Here is an 18501-nt window from a genome sequence, read left to right on the forward strand (position 1 = left end):
TGAGTGATGGATCGGACTGAATCGTTGGATCTTGGTTCATCCTGAGATAATGCATCTGATGAATGAGTTGGATGGTGTCCAGACATCACCTGGGCCCCTCATCTTCCCGATGGTTTACCGGTACCACTAGTGCGCACCTCTTGTTCAAAAGAGAAATTTAGGACTGTGGACCCCACCTTTTATCCAGCTGTTTTTACGAAACAATACAAACTTAGTTTTGGAACTTAGACCTGCTCGTACGGACAGCGAATTTGAGGACGAAAATACCCCTCCCTTCCTTTCGAAGACGAGCGCTGACGCTCCTCCAACCGAGAGTTGTACGAACGGCTCAAAATAGATCAAAGTTACATGGCCCCACAGCTATGTATTTATTATATCCACAACGTTCATCCATATTTCGAGATCATTTCGGAGCATTATCCAAAAAAAAAAAAAAAAAATCATATCCAAAGATCAACTGGACCACACCACAAAGAGCAGCGAGAAAATTGATTTTCACCGTTAAAAATTTTGTAGGGCCCACCATAACATTTATTTTCCATCTAATCTATTCATAAGGTCACAAAGGCCTGGATGAAGAGGAAAAACAAATTTCATAATGATCCAAAACTTCTGTAACCCCTAAAAGGGTTTCAATGGTAGACGTTCAATTCCCCACTGCCTTTTACAGTGTGGTCCACTTGATAGTTAGCTCTATCTTATTTTTCGTCTCAAGCCTTAATATGGGCTCTCCAAATAGATGGACGGTTTGGATATAACACAGACCTCATGATGGACCCATAAAAGCAACACAGCAAAAAAAAAAGAAAAAAAAGGCGTTAATCTCACAGATACCCTTTACACAGTCCAAAAGACCAGCTCATTTCCAGCGAGAAATTTCCAACCGTACGACCCATATATGGCCCAGGAACCTTTTAAAGCCCACTTGCTTTTAGCTTCCAAGAATGAGCCCCAGCTGTACGGACAGTTTTTCACGGGTCGAGAATGCCCTTGCTATATTCAGACGTGATTTCTGAAAGCTGTGGTTTCCTCTGGCTGCGGCTTATAACCGTAGCCATAGGCGCAGCCATTGAGTACACCCCTCTTAATAAGAAATGTGATTTCTGAAATATAGAGTGCTATGGCTACGGATTATAACCGTAGCCCATAATAAGTGTACGGACTACCACATAGCAGTACCACCGTAGGTAGTGCCGCTATGCACCTTTTTTTTTTTAATAACATGAATAACTTTATTCTACCTACATTTTTTTTTAATATATGTTTATATAAATATGTATATATAAGCATATAATTTTTTTTTTCATTTAACAAGAATATCTTCTAAACTAAAATTAGTTACTTGACGTACCCCATATGATTTTGGGGTAGTAGAAGCTACTTTAGCCAACCAACCTGGTTATTTTCCAAGATTCCATCAGGTCGATGGTCGAAAATCCATTTCATTCACTTCGTGGTCATTCACTTTGCAGTCAATTTTAATCAGTTCGCGATGAATTTCATTAACTTCGAGGTCAATTTCATTCACTTCGCGGTCAATTTCAATCACTTCATGGTCAATTCCATGCATTTCATGGTCAATTCCGGCGATTCCCCTTCCTTCAAGGTCAATTCAATCCATTTCACAATCAATTCCCTTCACTTCACGATCCATTCAATTCATTTCACAGTCAATTCCCTTCATTTCACGGTAATTCCATGCATTTCACGGTCAATTCCGGTGATTCCCCTTCACGATCATTTCCATGCATTCCACGGTCAATTACGGTGATTCCCCTTCACTTCACGGTCAATTCAATTCATTTCACGGTCAATTCCCTTCACTTCACGGTCAATTCAATTCATTTCACGGTTAATTCCCTTCATTTCACGGTCAATTCCATGCATTTCATGGTCAATTCCGACGATTCCCCTTCACTTCATGGTCAATTCAATTCATTTCACAATCAATTCCCTTCACTTCACGGTCAATTCCGTGCATTTCACAGTTAATTCCCTTCACTTCACGATCAATTCCATGCATTTCACGATCAATTCTGGCAATTCCGAAAAACTTCCATAAAATGAATTGAATTGACCGTGAAATGAAGGGAATTGACCGTGAAATGAATTGAATTCACCATGAAGTGAAGGGAATTGACCGTGAAATGAATTGAATTGATCGTGAAGTGAAGGGGAGTTGTCAGAATTGACTATGAAATGCATGGAATTGACCGTGAAATACACGGAATGGACTGTGAAGTGAAGGGGAATCACCTGAATTGACTTTGAAATGCATGGAATTGACCATGAAGTAAAGGGAATTGACTGTGAAGTGATTGAAATTGACCGTAAAATCTTCATAGAATCTCTATCCTGTTATCATATTACATCTTTCATGTTCCATCCTACTCAAGGCTACTTGCATTCGTTTTCTGAGAGGATGTGAATGCATTGATAAATGTGAAATATTGTAGGCTTTTATCCGAAGAACGTGTTTCACATCAATGCACTCTTATTCTTTTTTCCGAACACGAATTTCACTGATACGGCGGCTATGGGAGGTAAGGACGTTTAAATTCTTAAGAAATTACCTAGAAGTTTGTGGTCAATTTCATGCATTGCTAAGTCAATTTTACGTGGTTATCCAATAAACTTCAAGAAATTAGCGATCAATTTGACGAAGTTTGGTGGTCAATTTTCTGAATTGATCGGTCAACTTCATGGTCAATTCCATGCATTTCATGGTCAATCCCGGCGATTCCCCTTCACTTCATGGTCAATTCCATGCATTTCACGGTTAATTCCCTTCACTTCACGGTCATTTCCATGCATTTCACGGTCAATTCCCTTCACTTCATAGCCAATTCCATGCATTTCATGGTGAATTCCCTTCACTTCACAGTCATTTCCATGCATTTCACGGTCAATTGCCTTCACTTCACGGTCATTTCTAAGCATTTCATGGTTAATTCCCTTCACTTCATGGTCAATCTCGGTGATTCCCCTTCACTTCACAGTCATTTCCAAGCATTTCACGGTTAATTCCCTTCACTTCATGGTCAATCTTGGTGATTCCTCTTCACTTTACGGTCAATTCCATGCATTTCACGGTCAATTCCCTTCACTTCATGGTCAAATCCATGCATTTAACGGTCAAATCCTTTCACTTCACGGTCAATTCCATGCATTTCGTGGTCAATTCCCTTCACTTCACAGTCATTTCCATGCATTTCACGGTCAATTGACCCTGGAGTGAAGGGAAATTGATCGTGAAATGCATGGAATTGACCCTGAAGTGAAGGGAGTTGACCGTGAAATGAATAGAAATGACTGTGAAGTGAAGGGAATTGACCATGAAATGCATGGAACTGACCGTGAAGTGAAGGGGAATCGCCAGGATTGACTGTGAAATGCATGGAATTGACCGTGAAGTGAAGGCAATTGACCGTGAAATGCATGAAATTGACTGTGAAGTGAAGGGAATTGACCATGAAATGAATGGAAATGACCGTGAAGTGAAGGGAATTAACCGTAAAATGCAAGGAATTGACCGTGAAGTGAAGGGAATTCGCTGAAATTGACCGTGAAATGCATGGAATTGACTATGAAGTGAAGGGAATTGACCGTGAAATGCATGAAATTGACCGTGAAGTGAAGGGAATTGACCGCGAAATGAATGAAAATGACTGTGAAGTGAAGGGAATTAACTGTGAAATGCATGGAATTGATCGTGAAACGAATTAAATTGACCGTGAAGTGAAGGGGAATCGCCGGAATTGACTGTGAAATGCATGAAATTGACCGTGAAATGAAGGGAATTAACAGTGAAGTGATTGAAATTGACCACGAAGTGAATGACATTGACCCTGAAGTTAATGAAATTCATTGCGAACTGATTGAAATTGACTGCGAAGTGAATGAAATTGATCACGAAGTAAATGAAATGGATTTTCAACCATCGATCTGATGGAATCTTGAAAAATAACTAGGTTGGTTAGATAAAGTAGCTTCTCCTACCCCAAAATCATATATGGTACGTCAAGTAACTCATTCTAGTTTAAGAGATATGTTTATTAAATGAATAAAGAAATAAACTAATAAAAAGAGAAAAAAAATTTATATGCTTTTTTTTTTCCTCCTAGTGCAATCCCCACTGCTTTTGTGGGTCCAATCATGAGGTATGTGTTATATCCAAAGCATTCATCTATTTGGCGAGCTTGTATTAAGGCTTGAGATGAAAAATAAGACAGATCTAACCATCAAGTGGACCACACTATAAAAGGCAGTGGGGGATTGAACGTCTACCATTGAAACCCTTTTAGGGGTCACAGAAGTTTTGGATCATTATGAAATTTGTTTTTCCTCTTCATCCAGGTCTTTGTGACTTTATGAATAGATTGGATGGAAAATAAATGTTATGGTGGGCCCTATAAAATTTTTAACGATGAAAATCATTTTTCCTGCTACTCTGTGGTGTAGTCCAGTTGATCTTTGGATATGATTTTTTTTTTTTTTTTTTGATAATGCTCCGAAATGATCTCGAAATATGGATGAACGTTGTGGATATAATAAATACATAACTATGGGGCCCATGTAACTTTGATATCTTTTGAACCGTTCCTACAACTCGGAGTTCGAGGAGCGTCAGCACTCGTCTTTGAGCACCAGCCAATCCGCATGCGGTAGGAAAAGCAAGGGCATTTTCGACGTGAGAAAAGTTGTCTGTACAGCTAGGGCTTATCCTAGAAGGTAGAGTTGGGCATCTTGGACCCGATCCGAGGGATCCGACCCAATCCGACTTGACTCGGTACCGTTTCGAACAGAACTGATGGCTAAGATCAGCCTGATCGAGTCTGGCCACCCAAATCCGATCATATTTCGGGTCGGGTGCGGATAGAGATCTATCCGGACCGATCCGACTCGGATACCCGAAAGAATCCGGCCTGAACCAAACAGACCCGACCCAGCGGGTACTATAAATACTCTTTTTGATTTTTTTACCCTAGCCCGATTAAACCCCTCCCCTCTTTTTTTACCCTACCTGAATAACAAACGAGCCTCTGCTTTTCTTTTTCCTCTCCACTCTCCACTCTCCAGATCTTCTTCCTCTTTTCTTACCTTACCCGATCTTCACCCTCTCCAGTCTCCTCTTCTTCTTCAGTGCCCGACGCCCGTACTGTCCCGCCGTCCGTCACTGTCCCGCCCGAACGAACGAATGATCCGAGCCCACCAGCTGCTGTAGTGCCGTCTCTGTCTGCATCGAATTGGGTAAGGGCCTGTTTGGATGCCTGTAACTTTTTTAAGTTGTAAGAAAGTTACATGTAACTTACTTATAGGTAATCCTGTTTGGATGTAAGTTGTAACTTACTTACAGCAACTTTGTTTTTATGTTAGGATAACCTGTAACCTTGTTACAGGTAATAAGTTGGATATTCACACTAGATAGAGTTGAAATAGGGAATCGTTGAAAAATCAGATTGACACATACAAAAGATGGGATAAAATTATTCCATTTTATTAAGCCCATGTAAATGAATAGTTTGGCCGATTCTTAGGCTAAACTAATCAACAGGTGGGCCATAAAAGTGAGCCCATGTTTTCAAAATGCTAGTAATGTGGGCAAAAAACTTGAGCTACAAGTGTTTTTGACATCCTAGCTGACCATCAGATGGGTCCACTGTGTCCCATGACTAACCCATAAAATTAGAATGGTCTAGTTATCAGAAGGCCAACTTGTACACTGAACGTGGACCACTGAAACAATCCATCTGCCGAGCAAAATGGCCAATGTTTGGGCCAATACATCTACACAAGGGCACCCGCTTGATGCATGGCCTGGTTCTCCCATACATGACAAGTTGGTATGTATGGTTGCATGTGTGGGATTAGCAAAGCTCAGGGTAACGATTTCATTAACAAAGGAGAATAACCAAATACAACAAGTACAACCATAAACCAGAAGTGACTTGATTTGCAAATTTTTTAAACGATGCTATCACTATAAGTAAGCCATGAAGGCTATGTGACGTGTTATGTGGGCCCAGTATGATGTATTTGTTTCATCCACACCATCTATCCATTATTCCATATCATTTTAAGTCATCAGCCCAAAAATAAGGTACATTAAAATTTCGGGTGGACCACATCACTGGAAACAATGTGATTGAAAACCCAACATTAAAAACTTTTGGTGGGCCACCAATGTTTTCGATCAAACTAATATTTGTTTTGTTCCCTTCATCTAGGTCTTTATGACCTAATCAACAACTTGGATGTGAAACAAACATTACAGTGGGCCCTAGTAGTTTTTTAATGGTGGACTTTCAATCATTATTGTTTTCAGTGGTGTGGTCCACCTGAGATTTAGATATCCCTCGTTTTTGGAATCAAGCCCTAAAACGATCCAAAAGAATGGATGGATGGCATGGATAAAACAAATACAATATGGTGGGCCCCACAGATCATCAGCCATTATCCACGCCACCTCATTAAGCTGCGTCCGTCAACGCAGAAGCAAAAAATTAAAAAATAAAAATAAAAAAAATAATTAAAAAAAAATAATAAAAAAAACGGAAAGAAAGGAAAAAGAGAGAAAAGGGGTTTCCTACCTTGCTGAAGCTCGATGGGAGAGGGAGAAGTAGACTGAGAGAGGGAGAAGGAGACTTGAGAGAGGGACGCTTCTTCAATGCATGTGCGATTCTTCCCAACGATTTTCATTTCAAAAATTTCAACCGTTACCTGTATCAAACATACAGGTAACTTGAAAAACGACTCAAGCGCCTGTAAAATTTTCGCCTTTTTCTCCTGTAAGAAAGTCACAGGTTGAGAGAAAGTTACTTGTGACTTTCCTCCCCCAAACACCAATTGTAACAAAGTCACCTGTAACTTTGTTACATTTTAGAAAAGTTACAGGCATCCAAACAGGCCCTAAGTATTTTCGGGTTTTTTTTTTTTTTTTTTTTTTTTTTTTTAAATTTCTTTTACCCTAACCCATGTTGATAATCTGTTTTTTGTTTTCCTTATGTATTCTCTCTAATCCAGAGTCATGTCTTGGGGGTCAACTGACAGTAAGCGCTCCTTTCTGCTTTCGATGCTAAACTTGTATCCATGAAAACAAACAATCAGTTTGCATGAAAAATATAAATGCAAAACAAACAATGAACGTAATTTTCCACATTTATAGTCCATCTATAGAGGTTTCCATTCTTATATACAAAGAGGCCAAGATCAAATTAACAAGAAGAGCACTTGGTCCATCTAATGAATGAATTAGTCTGATTTCCAGAACATGTGACTTTCATGTTGGATCTGCATGGATAGCCTGCACAAGAGACAGTTTGGTGGGAAAAGATGAGACTTACAATACAAGCTAAAGGGACTCATAGAAATTAGCTTCTTACACGACTTAGGTTGGGTGTTGGCAAATTAAAATAAAATAAAATGTTGGTGCTAGTGGGTTTGATTTTATAATTGCACAAATCAGTCCAATTAAAAATCAACATCAGAGTCCAGTCTGTCCAGCTTTATTACAGAGGTTCCAAACCATCCCATTTAGTAGTCCGGTTGATTAGAACATATCAAATGTTAAACCCTGGGTCAGATGATGGTTTCTTCTACCATGTTAAACCCACGTTTTCTGTGGCTTTCAGATCTCCCATGTAATGTGTCTCACTTATATATGCATGAGAATCTAGCTCTATATACTGTATTTTTTTTATTCTCATGGTTACTGGATCATTCTTTGGTGAGATTCTAGTTGCTAAAATTCCGTCATCACACTATTAAATGTATAGATAGTGGATTAGGTTGTTTATCTCGGGCCATGCATTGCTTTAAATGGTGGTTTTGAATTGGGACTTTCCTGGAGATCAAAATTGATATGACTTGCCCAACTCATTCTGCTTTGCACTGCAGCCTTGTATTGCTGCCAACAGAGACTGCAGTGGGCAATGAAGCACTGAAATGGAATGAATCGGTGCAAGTAATAATGGTTTCATTTTGGACTGCTACTGGCCTGGACACTGAAACTGTTATGACCTGTTCTGGATTTTTTTATTCTTGTTTTTGGCCTTTTTTTGGCAACTTGTTTCATTGTGCACCAAAATAATTTGTGATTTTTGAGCATGGTTGTGTAACAATTTGTGTACCAAAAAGTAAAAGCTCCCTTTTCTCATCCAACACAAGGGAGCTCCATTTTGTGTTGAATTATATGAATGCCTATTTTGTGTTGATCCCAGAGCTTGCAATTTAAGCTTGTAAACTATGTTAAAATTAGAGAGCTTTTCCATGATTACAATGCAGGTTTACTCTATTGTTCTCTCCTTTCAGTGCATTTTATTATATTCCTTTGTATTCTTGGTGACTGTTTTACACTCAATTATGTAAGCCTGCAAGCTTTCCTGTAACCACATACCTGTTTTGTGTATCTTTTTTCTCCACCATAAGGATTTCAGTGTCTGAAGGAGAAAGCACCCAACAATGCCTTAGACACTGATGAAAGCAATGTAAATACTTTCATCAGTGTCTTGGGGCCTACCTCAGCAGTTGGCTAGATTTATTTTTGGGAAAACATCTAAAAGATGGGACTAACCTTGTGGATGGATTAGATCTCGACCACCGTTTGTATGTTGATCTGTATTGGACACAAGTGTGGTCTTAGCAAACCTCCAACATGGAACCAATGAATAGGGATTTGATGGGCTTGTGTTAGATTTTGCAAAGCCCAGTAGAAGTAAAGAATTTTTTAAAAGGGATTTTTCCATTTGGCCGCTTGTCTTTTTAGCTATGGACCAAAAACCTCCTGCAGAATATGTTTCTTTTCTGATGTGGGGACTGGGGAGTGGGGTTAAGGGTTATATGCTTGACATTGCTTTCTTTTAATCATTTATCCCAATATATTAATCTTTATTTGTTTCTGTTCCTTTCTCAGGTTGAAGGCTTGAAGCAGAAGAACAACCTGATATTTCGGAGTCGTATTCGGTTTCAACAGTCCCTTATTTCGCCTTTTGTAAGGTCAGTTACTTTTATTTTTGGCCTCTCTTTATTTCTTGTCTTGATGCAAGAAAATACTGCACGCATAGCATTTGCATGTAAAGGAATTAAGAGACGAAGAATTTTGGTTGTGATATTTTTGTAAGAATCAAAATTCAGCAGAGGTATCTGTAGACAGAAAGACAGGGTGAAATCAAGGTGGTGGGCCTCTCTTTGACACATAGCTATACAGTATTCTATGCCAGTATTGGTATCAACATGGATCGGTACACCCAGCACATACAATTTTTTGGAGCATCTTAGCAGGAAACACTGCTTTAGTTATGTGTCAAAGACCCAACAGACTAATACAAACAAAAGCAAGGATATCAAGATACTTTTAAATGCCTAAGGTAGGACCATTGTTGTATGTTATGGCCATTTACTTTCTGGTTGAAATGTTTGGGATGTATGAAAAGCAAGTGTGCTTTTGCTACACTTGCTCAGACAAGGTTATTGTGACATTTATTGTGATGTGATAATGGATTGATTTTCTCCTTATTTATCATCTCTTCTCATCATGTGCAATAGCTATGCTTGGTTTTATTTCACGACATTAGTTTTCTTTGTTAGGCTTATCCATTCTTATCCGTGCAGATGGTTGAAAGATCACAATAAAATAAATGTTTTTGTGGAACCTCGAGTGAGAAGTGAACTGCTAAAAGAGAGTTCTTATTTCAATTTTGTAGAAAGTTGGCAAGATGGTGAGCACTAAGACTTTATTAGGTTTTGCTTTGAATACTATTTTTGTGATACTATCTCTTAAGCAATAGCAATAGCATCTACAAATGTGACACATTGCACAGATAGGAAATGGCTGCATCAATACATACCCAAAATCTGCATCTGCCATCTCTCCTGGCCCATTTACAATGCAACCCATGATTGCAATCTGCCATAAAAAGACAACAAACTGTTTAGGCTTTTGTTCAGAGGAAACTATGTTGTCTATTAATGTTCTTCTATTGGAGTGCAGGAAGGCTCTAGGGTTACTGAAACAACAGGCAAGTGAGCCGTCTTCTCTCTTATCTCGGCACTTATCTCTTGGAGGTCGAACAGAGTCCGTCCACAGGATGGGCACGAGATATACTCCTACAAGAAGATTCAAACAAGTGTGCATTTTTTCTAATTTCAGTGGGACTGAGAGATGCATCAAGGTCATCAGCTGTTAACTGGAGTGTTGAGTACGAACACATACCGTTTTTGTGTTTCTCATTCTGCAGCCTTGGAGTAAATTGAAGGATGTGTTTCTTAGAAAATTGAAATCTTGCCCAAGGGCTTCTAAGAATACTCCATCACCAAGGCCATCAACCAGAAGAGTTCCGTCATTGCTACTAGCACCGATGATGACATCTCTGCAAATAGGCAGGAATTGCAGTGAGAAGAAAATAATATTGCTCATGGAATACCCAAGGCCGCATTTGGAAGTTCCCTGAATCGGTTTTTGGTGTGACTTCATTTTGAACTTAACAAGCATGTGGGTAGCATGGAAAACAAGCTCAAATGGACAAATTGGAATGAGAAGAATAGTGTTTTTGTGGGTGGGAAGGGTGGCAATGGGCCAGTTTAGACTGGGCCTGGTCTGACACCGAAGGCTCAAGGCCTGAGCCAAGCTCGAGTCTGGCATGGTTGGTCCCAGGCCTGATCCATTGCAACCCTAAAATTGATAAAATTCTCGTCTCACTTGAATGTTCCTAATCTATTCATTGATCAAGTGGCCACATATACACAAAGAAATAAACATTTTAGAAGAATGAAAACCAACAGAGATGTGGAGCCTTGTTTGGTTTATCCAGGCCATGTTTGGCAATTTGATTTTTTTCTTCTTCGTTTTTTTTTTCTTTTTGCTTTTCATTTGTTAGATGGACCCCAAGTTCCCGAGGAATTAGAATGAATTTTAAACTATAGGATTGTTTTTTTTTTTTTAAATCTTAGGTGCAAACAACCATTAAGATGTGGCGCATGGAATAGTTCAATTAAGCGTGCAGTGCACACGTTTGCTTACAGTATGAGTAGTTATAAAAGTTGTGGAGCACAACGGATCCAAACCTGGCCAAATTTGATCCGACTCTATTTTCTTGACCGAGTCGGACTCGGATCGATTAAGGCCAGCATGAGTTAGGATTGGTTCGAGTCAGATGACCTTGACTCGGTTTCGGATCGGACCGAGTTCGAGTCAGGCCAAGCAAAACTCGGCCCGAGTTGAGTTGGACCCAATCTGATGCCGAGCTCTACTAGGAGGTAAAAATAAGTGGGCGTCAAAGGTTAGTGGCCATAAATGGGTTGTACAGTAAGAAATTTCTCATTTTCAGCTAATCAAGCCATGTGGCTCGCATGTATGAGCTAGGGCGTACGGGACCAGATATCTGGAAACGGATTGGCTACTCCCCCTGACACCAGGTAATGGCTGGTGGTCGGTGCTCCGTGGGCCCCACCATGATGTATGTGTTTCATCCATGCTGTCCATCTATTTTAACAGATCATTTTAAGGTATGAGACCAAAAATAAGGTATATCCCAATCTGAAGTGGACCACATTAAAGGAAACAGTGTTGAATGAGTGTCAACCATTGAGCGTCAACCATTAAAAAACATTTTGGGGCCATGAAAGTTTTGCATAAAGCTGATTTTTGTTTTTTCCTTTCATGTGGGCTGCATGACCTAATCAACCTATTGGATGTCAAAGTACATTGGGCCTTAGGACGATTTTAATGATGGATATCCAATCACTATTATTTTCATGTGGTGTGGTCCACCTGAGATTTATATACCTCTCATTTTTGGGATCAATTAATAAAATGATCCGTAAAGGTGGATGAACGGAAAGCATGAAACACATACATCATGGTGGGGCCCATAGAGCACCGACCATCAACCACAGGGCCGGTGTAGGGGGAGTAGCCAATCCCTTTCTAGAATCTGGAAACGGATTAGCTACTCCCCCTGCCACCACCGTCGTAGCTAGTGGTAAGTGCTCTGTGGGCTCCACTATGATGTATGTGTTTCATCTATTCCATTTATCCATTTTTACAGATTATTTTAGGGTTTTATACCAAAAATGAGAGGGATATAAATCTCAAGTGGACCACACCACATGAAAACAATGGTGATTGGATATCCACCATTAAAATCCTCCTAAGGCCCACTGTACTGTTTATTTGACATCCAATCTGTTGATTAGGTCATAAAGGACCAGATGAAGGGAACAACCAAAGATTAGCTTGCCCCTAAAAGGTTTTTAATGGTCCACACTTATTCAACACTGTTTCTGTAATATGGTTTAGTTGAGATTGGGATATACCTCATTTTTTGTCTTATGCCATAAAATTATCTGGAAAAATAGATAGACGGCATGGATGAAACACGTACATCATGGTAGAGCTCACAGAGCACTGACCACCAGCCATTGGCTAGTGGCAGGGGGAGTAGCCAATCCGTTTCCCTCTACAACACCTGTCGGAGGAAGTTAGAAACGGATTGGCTACTCCCCTGCCAGCCAATGGCTGGTGTTTGGTTCTCTGTGGGCCCCATAATGATGTTTGTGTTTCATCCATGCTGTCCATCTATTTTTGTAGATCATTTTATGGTATTACACAAAAAACGAGATATGTCCCAATCTCAAGTGAATCACATTACAAGAAACAGTGTTGAATGAACTTTGACCATTAAAAACTTTTTGGGAGCCATAAAAGTATTGGATCAAGCTGATATTTATTTTTTCCCTTCATCTGGGTCTTTGTGACCTAATCAACAGATTGGATGTCAGATAAACAGTACAGTGGGCCTTAGGAGGATTTAAATGATGGATATCCAATCACTATTGTTTTCCTGTGGTGTGGTCCACATAAGATTTATATCTCTCTTATTTTTATGTTAAAGCCTTAAAATGATCTTTAAAAATGGATGAACGGAATGGATGAAACACATACATCATGGTGGGCCCACAGAGCACCGACCATCAATGAAGGAAGTTCCTGCCCTGGGAACCAGGTGGAGCCCACTGTGATGTTTTTGAAAAATGTTCCCCATTCATCCGTTTTGTGAATTCATTTTAGGACATGTTGTCAAAAATTAACAGTATCCAAAGCTCAAGTGAGCTGAAAATGTGATAATAAAACGTCCACGGATAAAATATTCATGGAGCCATAGAAGTTTTAATTCATGCTAATGTTTTCGTTTTCAGTTCATCCCAATAGGAATGACGTTATTAACGGTATGGATGGCATCTAAACATCACTGTTGAACCCAGGAAGGTTTCAACGGTAAGAATTTCCCTAACCACATTTTCCTTTAGTACGGCTCATTTGAGCTTTCGATAGTTGTTTTTGGCTACATGTCCTAAAATGAACTCACAAAACGGATTGACAGGGAAGATTTCTCACAAACATCACAGTGAGCCCCACCTAAGTTCCCAGCACAGGAACTTCCTGCGAAAGCACCAAGGGAACAATGTAAATTAATCTGGTGTGGGGCCTTACTTCAAAAAATCAGTTACTCGATGGACGGAGTGGATGTCGACCAGAAATCACGGTGGAACCATAGAACACCGGCTCTTCCTACGGTGTCGGAGAGGACTCTATTGCTGGCCCAATGTTCATGATCAGCAGATGACGATGGGAAGAATAAATGGGCCTGGGCCTTGGATTAGGCCACAGCATGGACGGTTGTAAAAGAGGGCCCACAAGCCTAAGCAGGTCGTTAATAGGCTGGATCAACCCATTTATACATCGGGTCCAGAATTCAAGTAAGCCCATGATAGCAATAAGGGCTATCACATGTGGGGCGCACGTGCAAATATGAAACATGTGTGAGATCTGAGCTTTCCATTACGTTGGAAACAATTGTAAGAGACATTTCCACTCTTTAGGTGGGCCACAATTTTCCAAGTTAATCGATGGTTAACAGTTTTTTTTTTTTTTTTTTTAAATTTCTAGCCATTCGTTTGTTTATGACATGCTGTGACCCACCTAAGACATGAAATGGCCTGATTTTTATGACAGGAGATCTAAACAGCGCATCTCACCTGACGGAAAGATCAGATCTCACACACGTTTTATATTCGCACATGTATCACATGTGGGTGCGGTACCGTTCCCATATACGTGTGGAATTAGCAAACCTCCAGGTTGTAAGACTGGGTCCATGTGGCATGGATGAAAGTCGGGTCCAGCAGATCTCATTGGCCCGCAAATCAGGACTGGGCCATTCTGTGTTGATCTGGTCCAGCAAGCTCAATGGGCCCAAGTCAGTCCATAGCTAGGCATATGTATGAATTCTAGAGCTCTCATCTGAACCGTTAGGGCTGTAAACTGGTACCCTGACCGTTAATAAGAAGAATCTGGCCTATTATAATCGGATCAGGATCACGATCACGATCAAGATCGAGATTGACGGCTGGACCGACAATCAAGTCTGGTTCGGGTCCGCCCATTCAGAAATTGGGTCATATCGGGTACCATACGAAGGCCATGTTTCTGAAGAGGACCGGTTTCGGATCCGGGCGGAACATGAGCCCCAACCAAATCTAGACCCGATTTTAACGAATAGTGTACATTATTTTCTATAGTGTGGCGCACTAAAAGAATGGATCGGCCTGATTATTGGGTCGTCCAGTCATATCATGGAGCTTCACCTTTCGGATAAACCTAGTGGGCCATCTACCCTGAAAACTTTCGGGCCCGAACGACTTTGGGTAAGATGGGTTGGAATTTGCCCTGTGCGCCTTTTCGGGTTTCGTGGGCATTTTTGTAATGAACTACCTGCAGTGGACCACAACTAATGGACGGCCCGGATCTTGCATAAAGGTGGGTGACTGGGCTTGGGTCTGCTTGTCCCATTATGGGCCCAGCCCTAGTTTTTGCTTTGCAGGGATGTACCTAAATCTTTTCCATGAGAAATTTGATAAGGGTTTGTTTTGGATTGGTTGAAATATAAATATAGAAAATTTTATTTTCATGACAATGACAATTTTTTTTTTCTTTTGTAAATTTCTTGAAAACACCATTTTCATTTTACTTGTCTTGAAAAGGTCCCTTATTTTCTAGTTTAATCTTAAGCAACATCATTTTCAAGAAATTAAAGGCTTATTTAATTTTCAAAGTAATTATTATATTTTGCATGTGAATGGAAGAGAGGTATTTACGGTGTAATTGGGACTTTTGGCATAAATGCAGGGAAATAAGATAGAATTATGCTTGCAAGATTTGTGGAACCTGTTGTTATGCATAGGTCTGTTCTACTCTGTCCATCTATTCCACACGCTCGTCTCAGGGCATGAACCAAAAAATGAGGTATATCTAAAGCTTAAGTGGATAGAAAAGTATGTTGAACTGAACGCCTATCATTGAAAGTCAAAATGAGTTTCGGGCCGGCAGCAATGTGTACTTATCATTTAACTTGTTTATCACTTCACGCATACGTAAATACAAATACCATCTTGATTCAAAACTTCGGTGGCCCACAAGAAGAATTTAACATTAAGCATTCAATTCCCCTTGTTTAATAATGGGGTGTGGTTTACTTGAGCTACCGATCTGCCTCATTTTTGGACTCATGTGGGAAAAATAGATGGGGGCATGGATCGAAGGTATGCATAACAGTGATTCCCACGGATAATTAGCAGATAAAAATCTTCTTTCCTCAGGTTCAGGCGGTAGCATTCTAAACAAGTTTGCTATCAATGCGCAAGCAATTACTGTTGTAGAAGGTAAATGCAATAGTAAGTAGTAATTACTCATTTGCATAATGTTTAAATAAAAATCAAACACTCTCTAATTAAAATAGGTGGAAATTAACTCTTCTTCTTCTTCTTCATTATTATTATTATTATTATTATTATTATTAAATAAATAAAATAGTCTACCTGCTTGTCACATGTGCTATTTCTTATCTTCTACATGTCATGCATTTGCAATCATCTATCTTCAAGTTTTCCACATATCCCATTGTGTCACATGTTGAGCATGTACCATCATTTATTTTAAAGCACCATACCATGGGTGTGCCAGTGCAACACATGCTCTTTCCCTTTTCTAGTGACCCACTTTGCAGTGTGTCATACACCATTAATGTGCCATGTGCACCTAATTCTGTCCTTATCTTTGAAAGTCTTACATTCACGACATGTGCTTCATGCCATTGTTAATCTTTAAGTACCTCACATGTGCAATATATGTCACCAACCATCTTCAAGTGTTCTACCGGTACAAATATTCATTTAGTGCCCACATGGACATAATCCATTGGAAAGCACTATATACATGCTAATGTGTAACATGTACTACCAACCATTGTAAGTGTGTCTACATGCCAATATGCTGCATGTGTAACATCTGCCATCCTTAACTTCAAGCTCTCACATGTGCCACCCTCATCAACATGCCACATGTGCAATATGTGATACCATCTTAAAGCATCCTACACTTGCCAATGTCACACGTGTGTCAAGGCAGCATGTGTGACAATGTAATATATGTGCCACACTAATCAACATGCCACATGAGCAACATGCTCTACCATGCATCTGTAAGCATCATACGTGCTATTGTCACACATGTGCCAAGGCAACATGTCGTATACACGACGAATGTGCCACAGTCCATCTTAATAGCAAACACGTATCACCATAATCAAGGAAATAATTTTCCATTTCATACCGTTTTCTAAAAATAGCCTTTGTTCATAAACTCCACTTACCTCGTGTTCGGACGTGGATTGCGCCCTACCCCCGTCCGGGCAGGCCTCTATGGGGCCCAAAGTAATGTAAGTGTTTTATCCACGCCGTTCATCACTTTTCTCAGATCATTTTAAGGTATGTTTTAAAAGGTTAAGCAGGTCCACAGCCCCAGTGGACTACACCAAAGGAAGCTGCAGTGATAATGACACCCACCGTTGAAACCTTTCTAAGGGCCAATGTGATTTTTTTTTTAATTTTTTTAATTTTTTTAATTTTTTACCATCCAACCTATTCATGAGGTCATGTAGACGTGGATGAAGTGAAAAAACAAATATCTGCTTGATCCGAAACTGGTCCAGCTCCCAAGAAGTTTTTAATGGTGAACATTCATTCCCCACTTTGTGGTCTATTTAAGATCTTTACCTCTCTCATTTTCTGGTTGATACCTTAAAATGATATGAGAAAAACGATGAATGGCATGGATAAAACAATTAAACCATGGTGGCCCCACAAAGACCTACCCGGACGGTAATCCGTCCGGCCGGGGGTAGGACGCGATCCGCGTCCCTTCTCTTTCCACGAATCCAAACAGGCCCCCATGCAATGCTCAGCAGAGAATTTTAGTACCGTCAAGCTTCATTTCTACAAATGGGCCACCTCTAAGTGATCCAGACCGTTAATGGAACCAACTTTAGATGAGCCATGTCATGTCGTACAAAATAAAATAGAAATTTAATTCATGCACTTAAAAAGAGGCCAAAGATTGGACGACTCAGATCTTGCAATCCATAACTACTTTGGAGTATGGTTTATCCATGGTGGGAATCACTGAACAGTGGACCCCACTTGTTCCAACTAAGAACATGAGGTTCCTATAGATGACCTCATATCAAAGATCATATTATTCCTAGTTGACTTACAGGTTGAAAGTATCAGCTCGACCATCATGACGAGGATCCAATCCAATGTTCGATCCAATTGATTAATGTGGGGGGCTCACTTCCGAAGAGAAGACGTGATGGTAGATGCATATATGGGCCATGATGTTACTTGAGATGCTCGACAGGATATCGACTTTCGGTATCTCCATCAAGTGATTCTCCCATAACATGAGTTGATGTTTGGCCCAAAACCACAAAGAATCTAAACCACACAGGCCAGGTTTAGACATGAAAGATTTGACAATCTTGATCCTTAGATGATCAAATTCCTATCCGTTGTTGCCATGCACTTTGGAATCTCCTTTTCCAACATGGTGCCACACTGACTCAAATGGCAGGTCGGCGGCGGCGTGGGGCCCACGAAATTTCATATCTAATAATGGCTATTTTCAAAAGTTCCATGTCTGAACACAATGTCGATAAGACTCATAATTCCCGTGATCACCCTCATCATATCCTTGTCCAAACAATTTAGGGTCGTTTTAAGTGTCTGTTTTGATCATTGTCCTGAATACCTCTATAGTAAGTGAACAAGCCTTCAAGCCTAGGGTTTTAACTAGCTAATATTATTCTGACGGCGTTGATTTAATTGGTCACGATGCAACCTTTTGTACGTGAGAATACAATTAGTATTTTATTGTCTTATGATTTTATTTTTTATTTTTTATTTTAAAAAAAACCCTTGGGAAAGCATATACTTCATCTAAACTCTTTGTAAAAATGGATTGTAGGCAACTCATATTGTAACTTTTTTTTTTACTACATATTTTTTACAGTCAATCTTAATATCCTATCCTCAATTAGTGAACAAGCCTTCAAGGCTAGGGTTTTAATTAGCTAAAATTACTTAGCGCTATTAATTTTATGTCAATTG

The 18501-nt window shown here is 39.9% G+C and overlaps 1 protein-coding gene across 1 annotated transcript; it reads right to left on the reverse strand.

The window, feature by feature from the left end:
* Nucleotides 1-5096: 5096 nt before the first annotated feature.
* On the reverse strand, nucleotides 5097-10486 carry LOC131234605 (uncharacterized). The gene is made up of 5 exons (XM_058231538.1): nucleotides 10211-10486; nucleotides 10006-10104; nucleotides 9842-9904; nucleotides 6736-6786; nucleotides 5097-5270 (listed from the first exon to the last, which is right to left on the reverse strand). Exons 1-5 carry the CDS (start codon nucleotides 10469-10471, stop codon nucleotides 5097-5099), a joined length of 648 nt encoding a protein of 215 aa, XP_058087521.1. The 5' UTR covers nucleotides 10472-10486.
* Between the last annotated feature and the right edge of the window lie 8015 nt (nucleotides 10487-18501).

The sequence above is a fragment of the Magnolia sinica genome, chromosome 19 (assembly GCF_029962835.1).
Source record: "Magnolia sinica isolate HGM2019 chromosome 19, MsV1, whole genome shotgun sequence".
Taxonomy (NCBI): domain Eukaryota; kingdom Viridiplantae; phylum Streptophyta; class Magnoliopsida; order Magnoliales; family Magnoliaceae; genus Magnolia; species Magnolia sinica.

Bases quoted from the DNA above. Each gene is read 5' to 3' on its own strand.
- LOC131234605 (XM_058231538.1), bottom strand. From the start codon at position 10,471: ATGAAGTCACACCAAAAACCGATTCAGGGAACTTCCAAATGCGGCCTT. The intron at 9,905-10,005 runs GTAACCCTAGAG...TTTTTATGGCAG, and splicing joins CTCACTTGCCTGTTGTTTCA to ATTGCAATCATGGGTTGCAT. The intron at 6,787-9,841 runs GTATTGATGCAG...ACTTTCTTACAG, and splicing joins CAGATGCAGATTTTGGGTAT to GAGAAAAAGGCGAAAATTTT.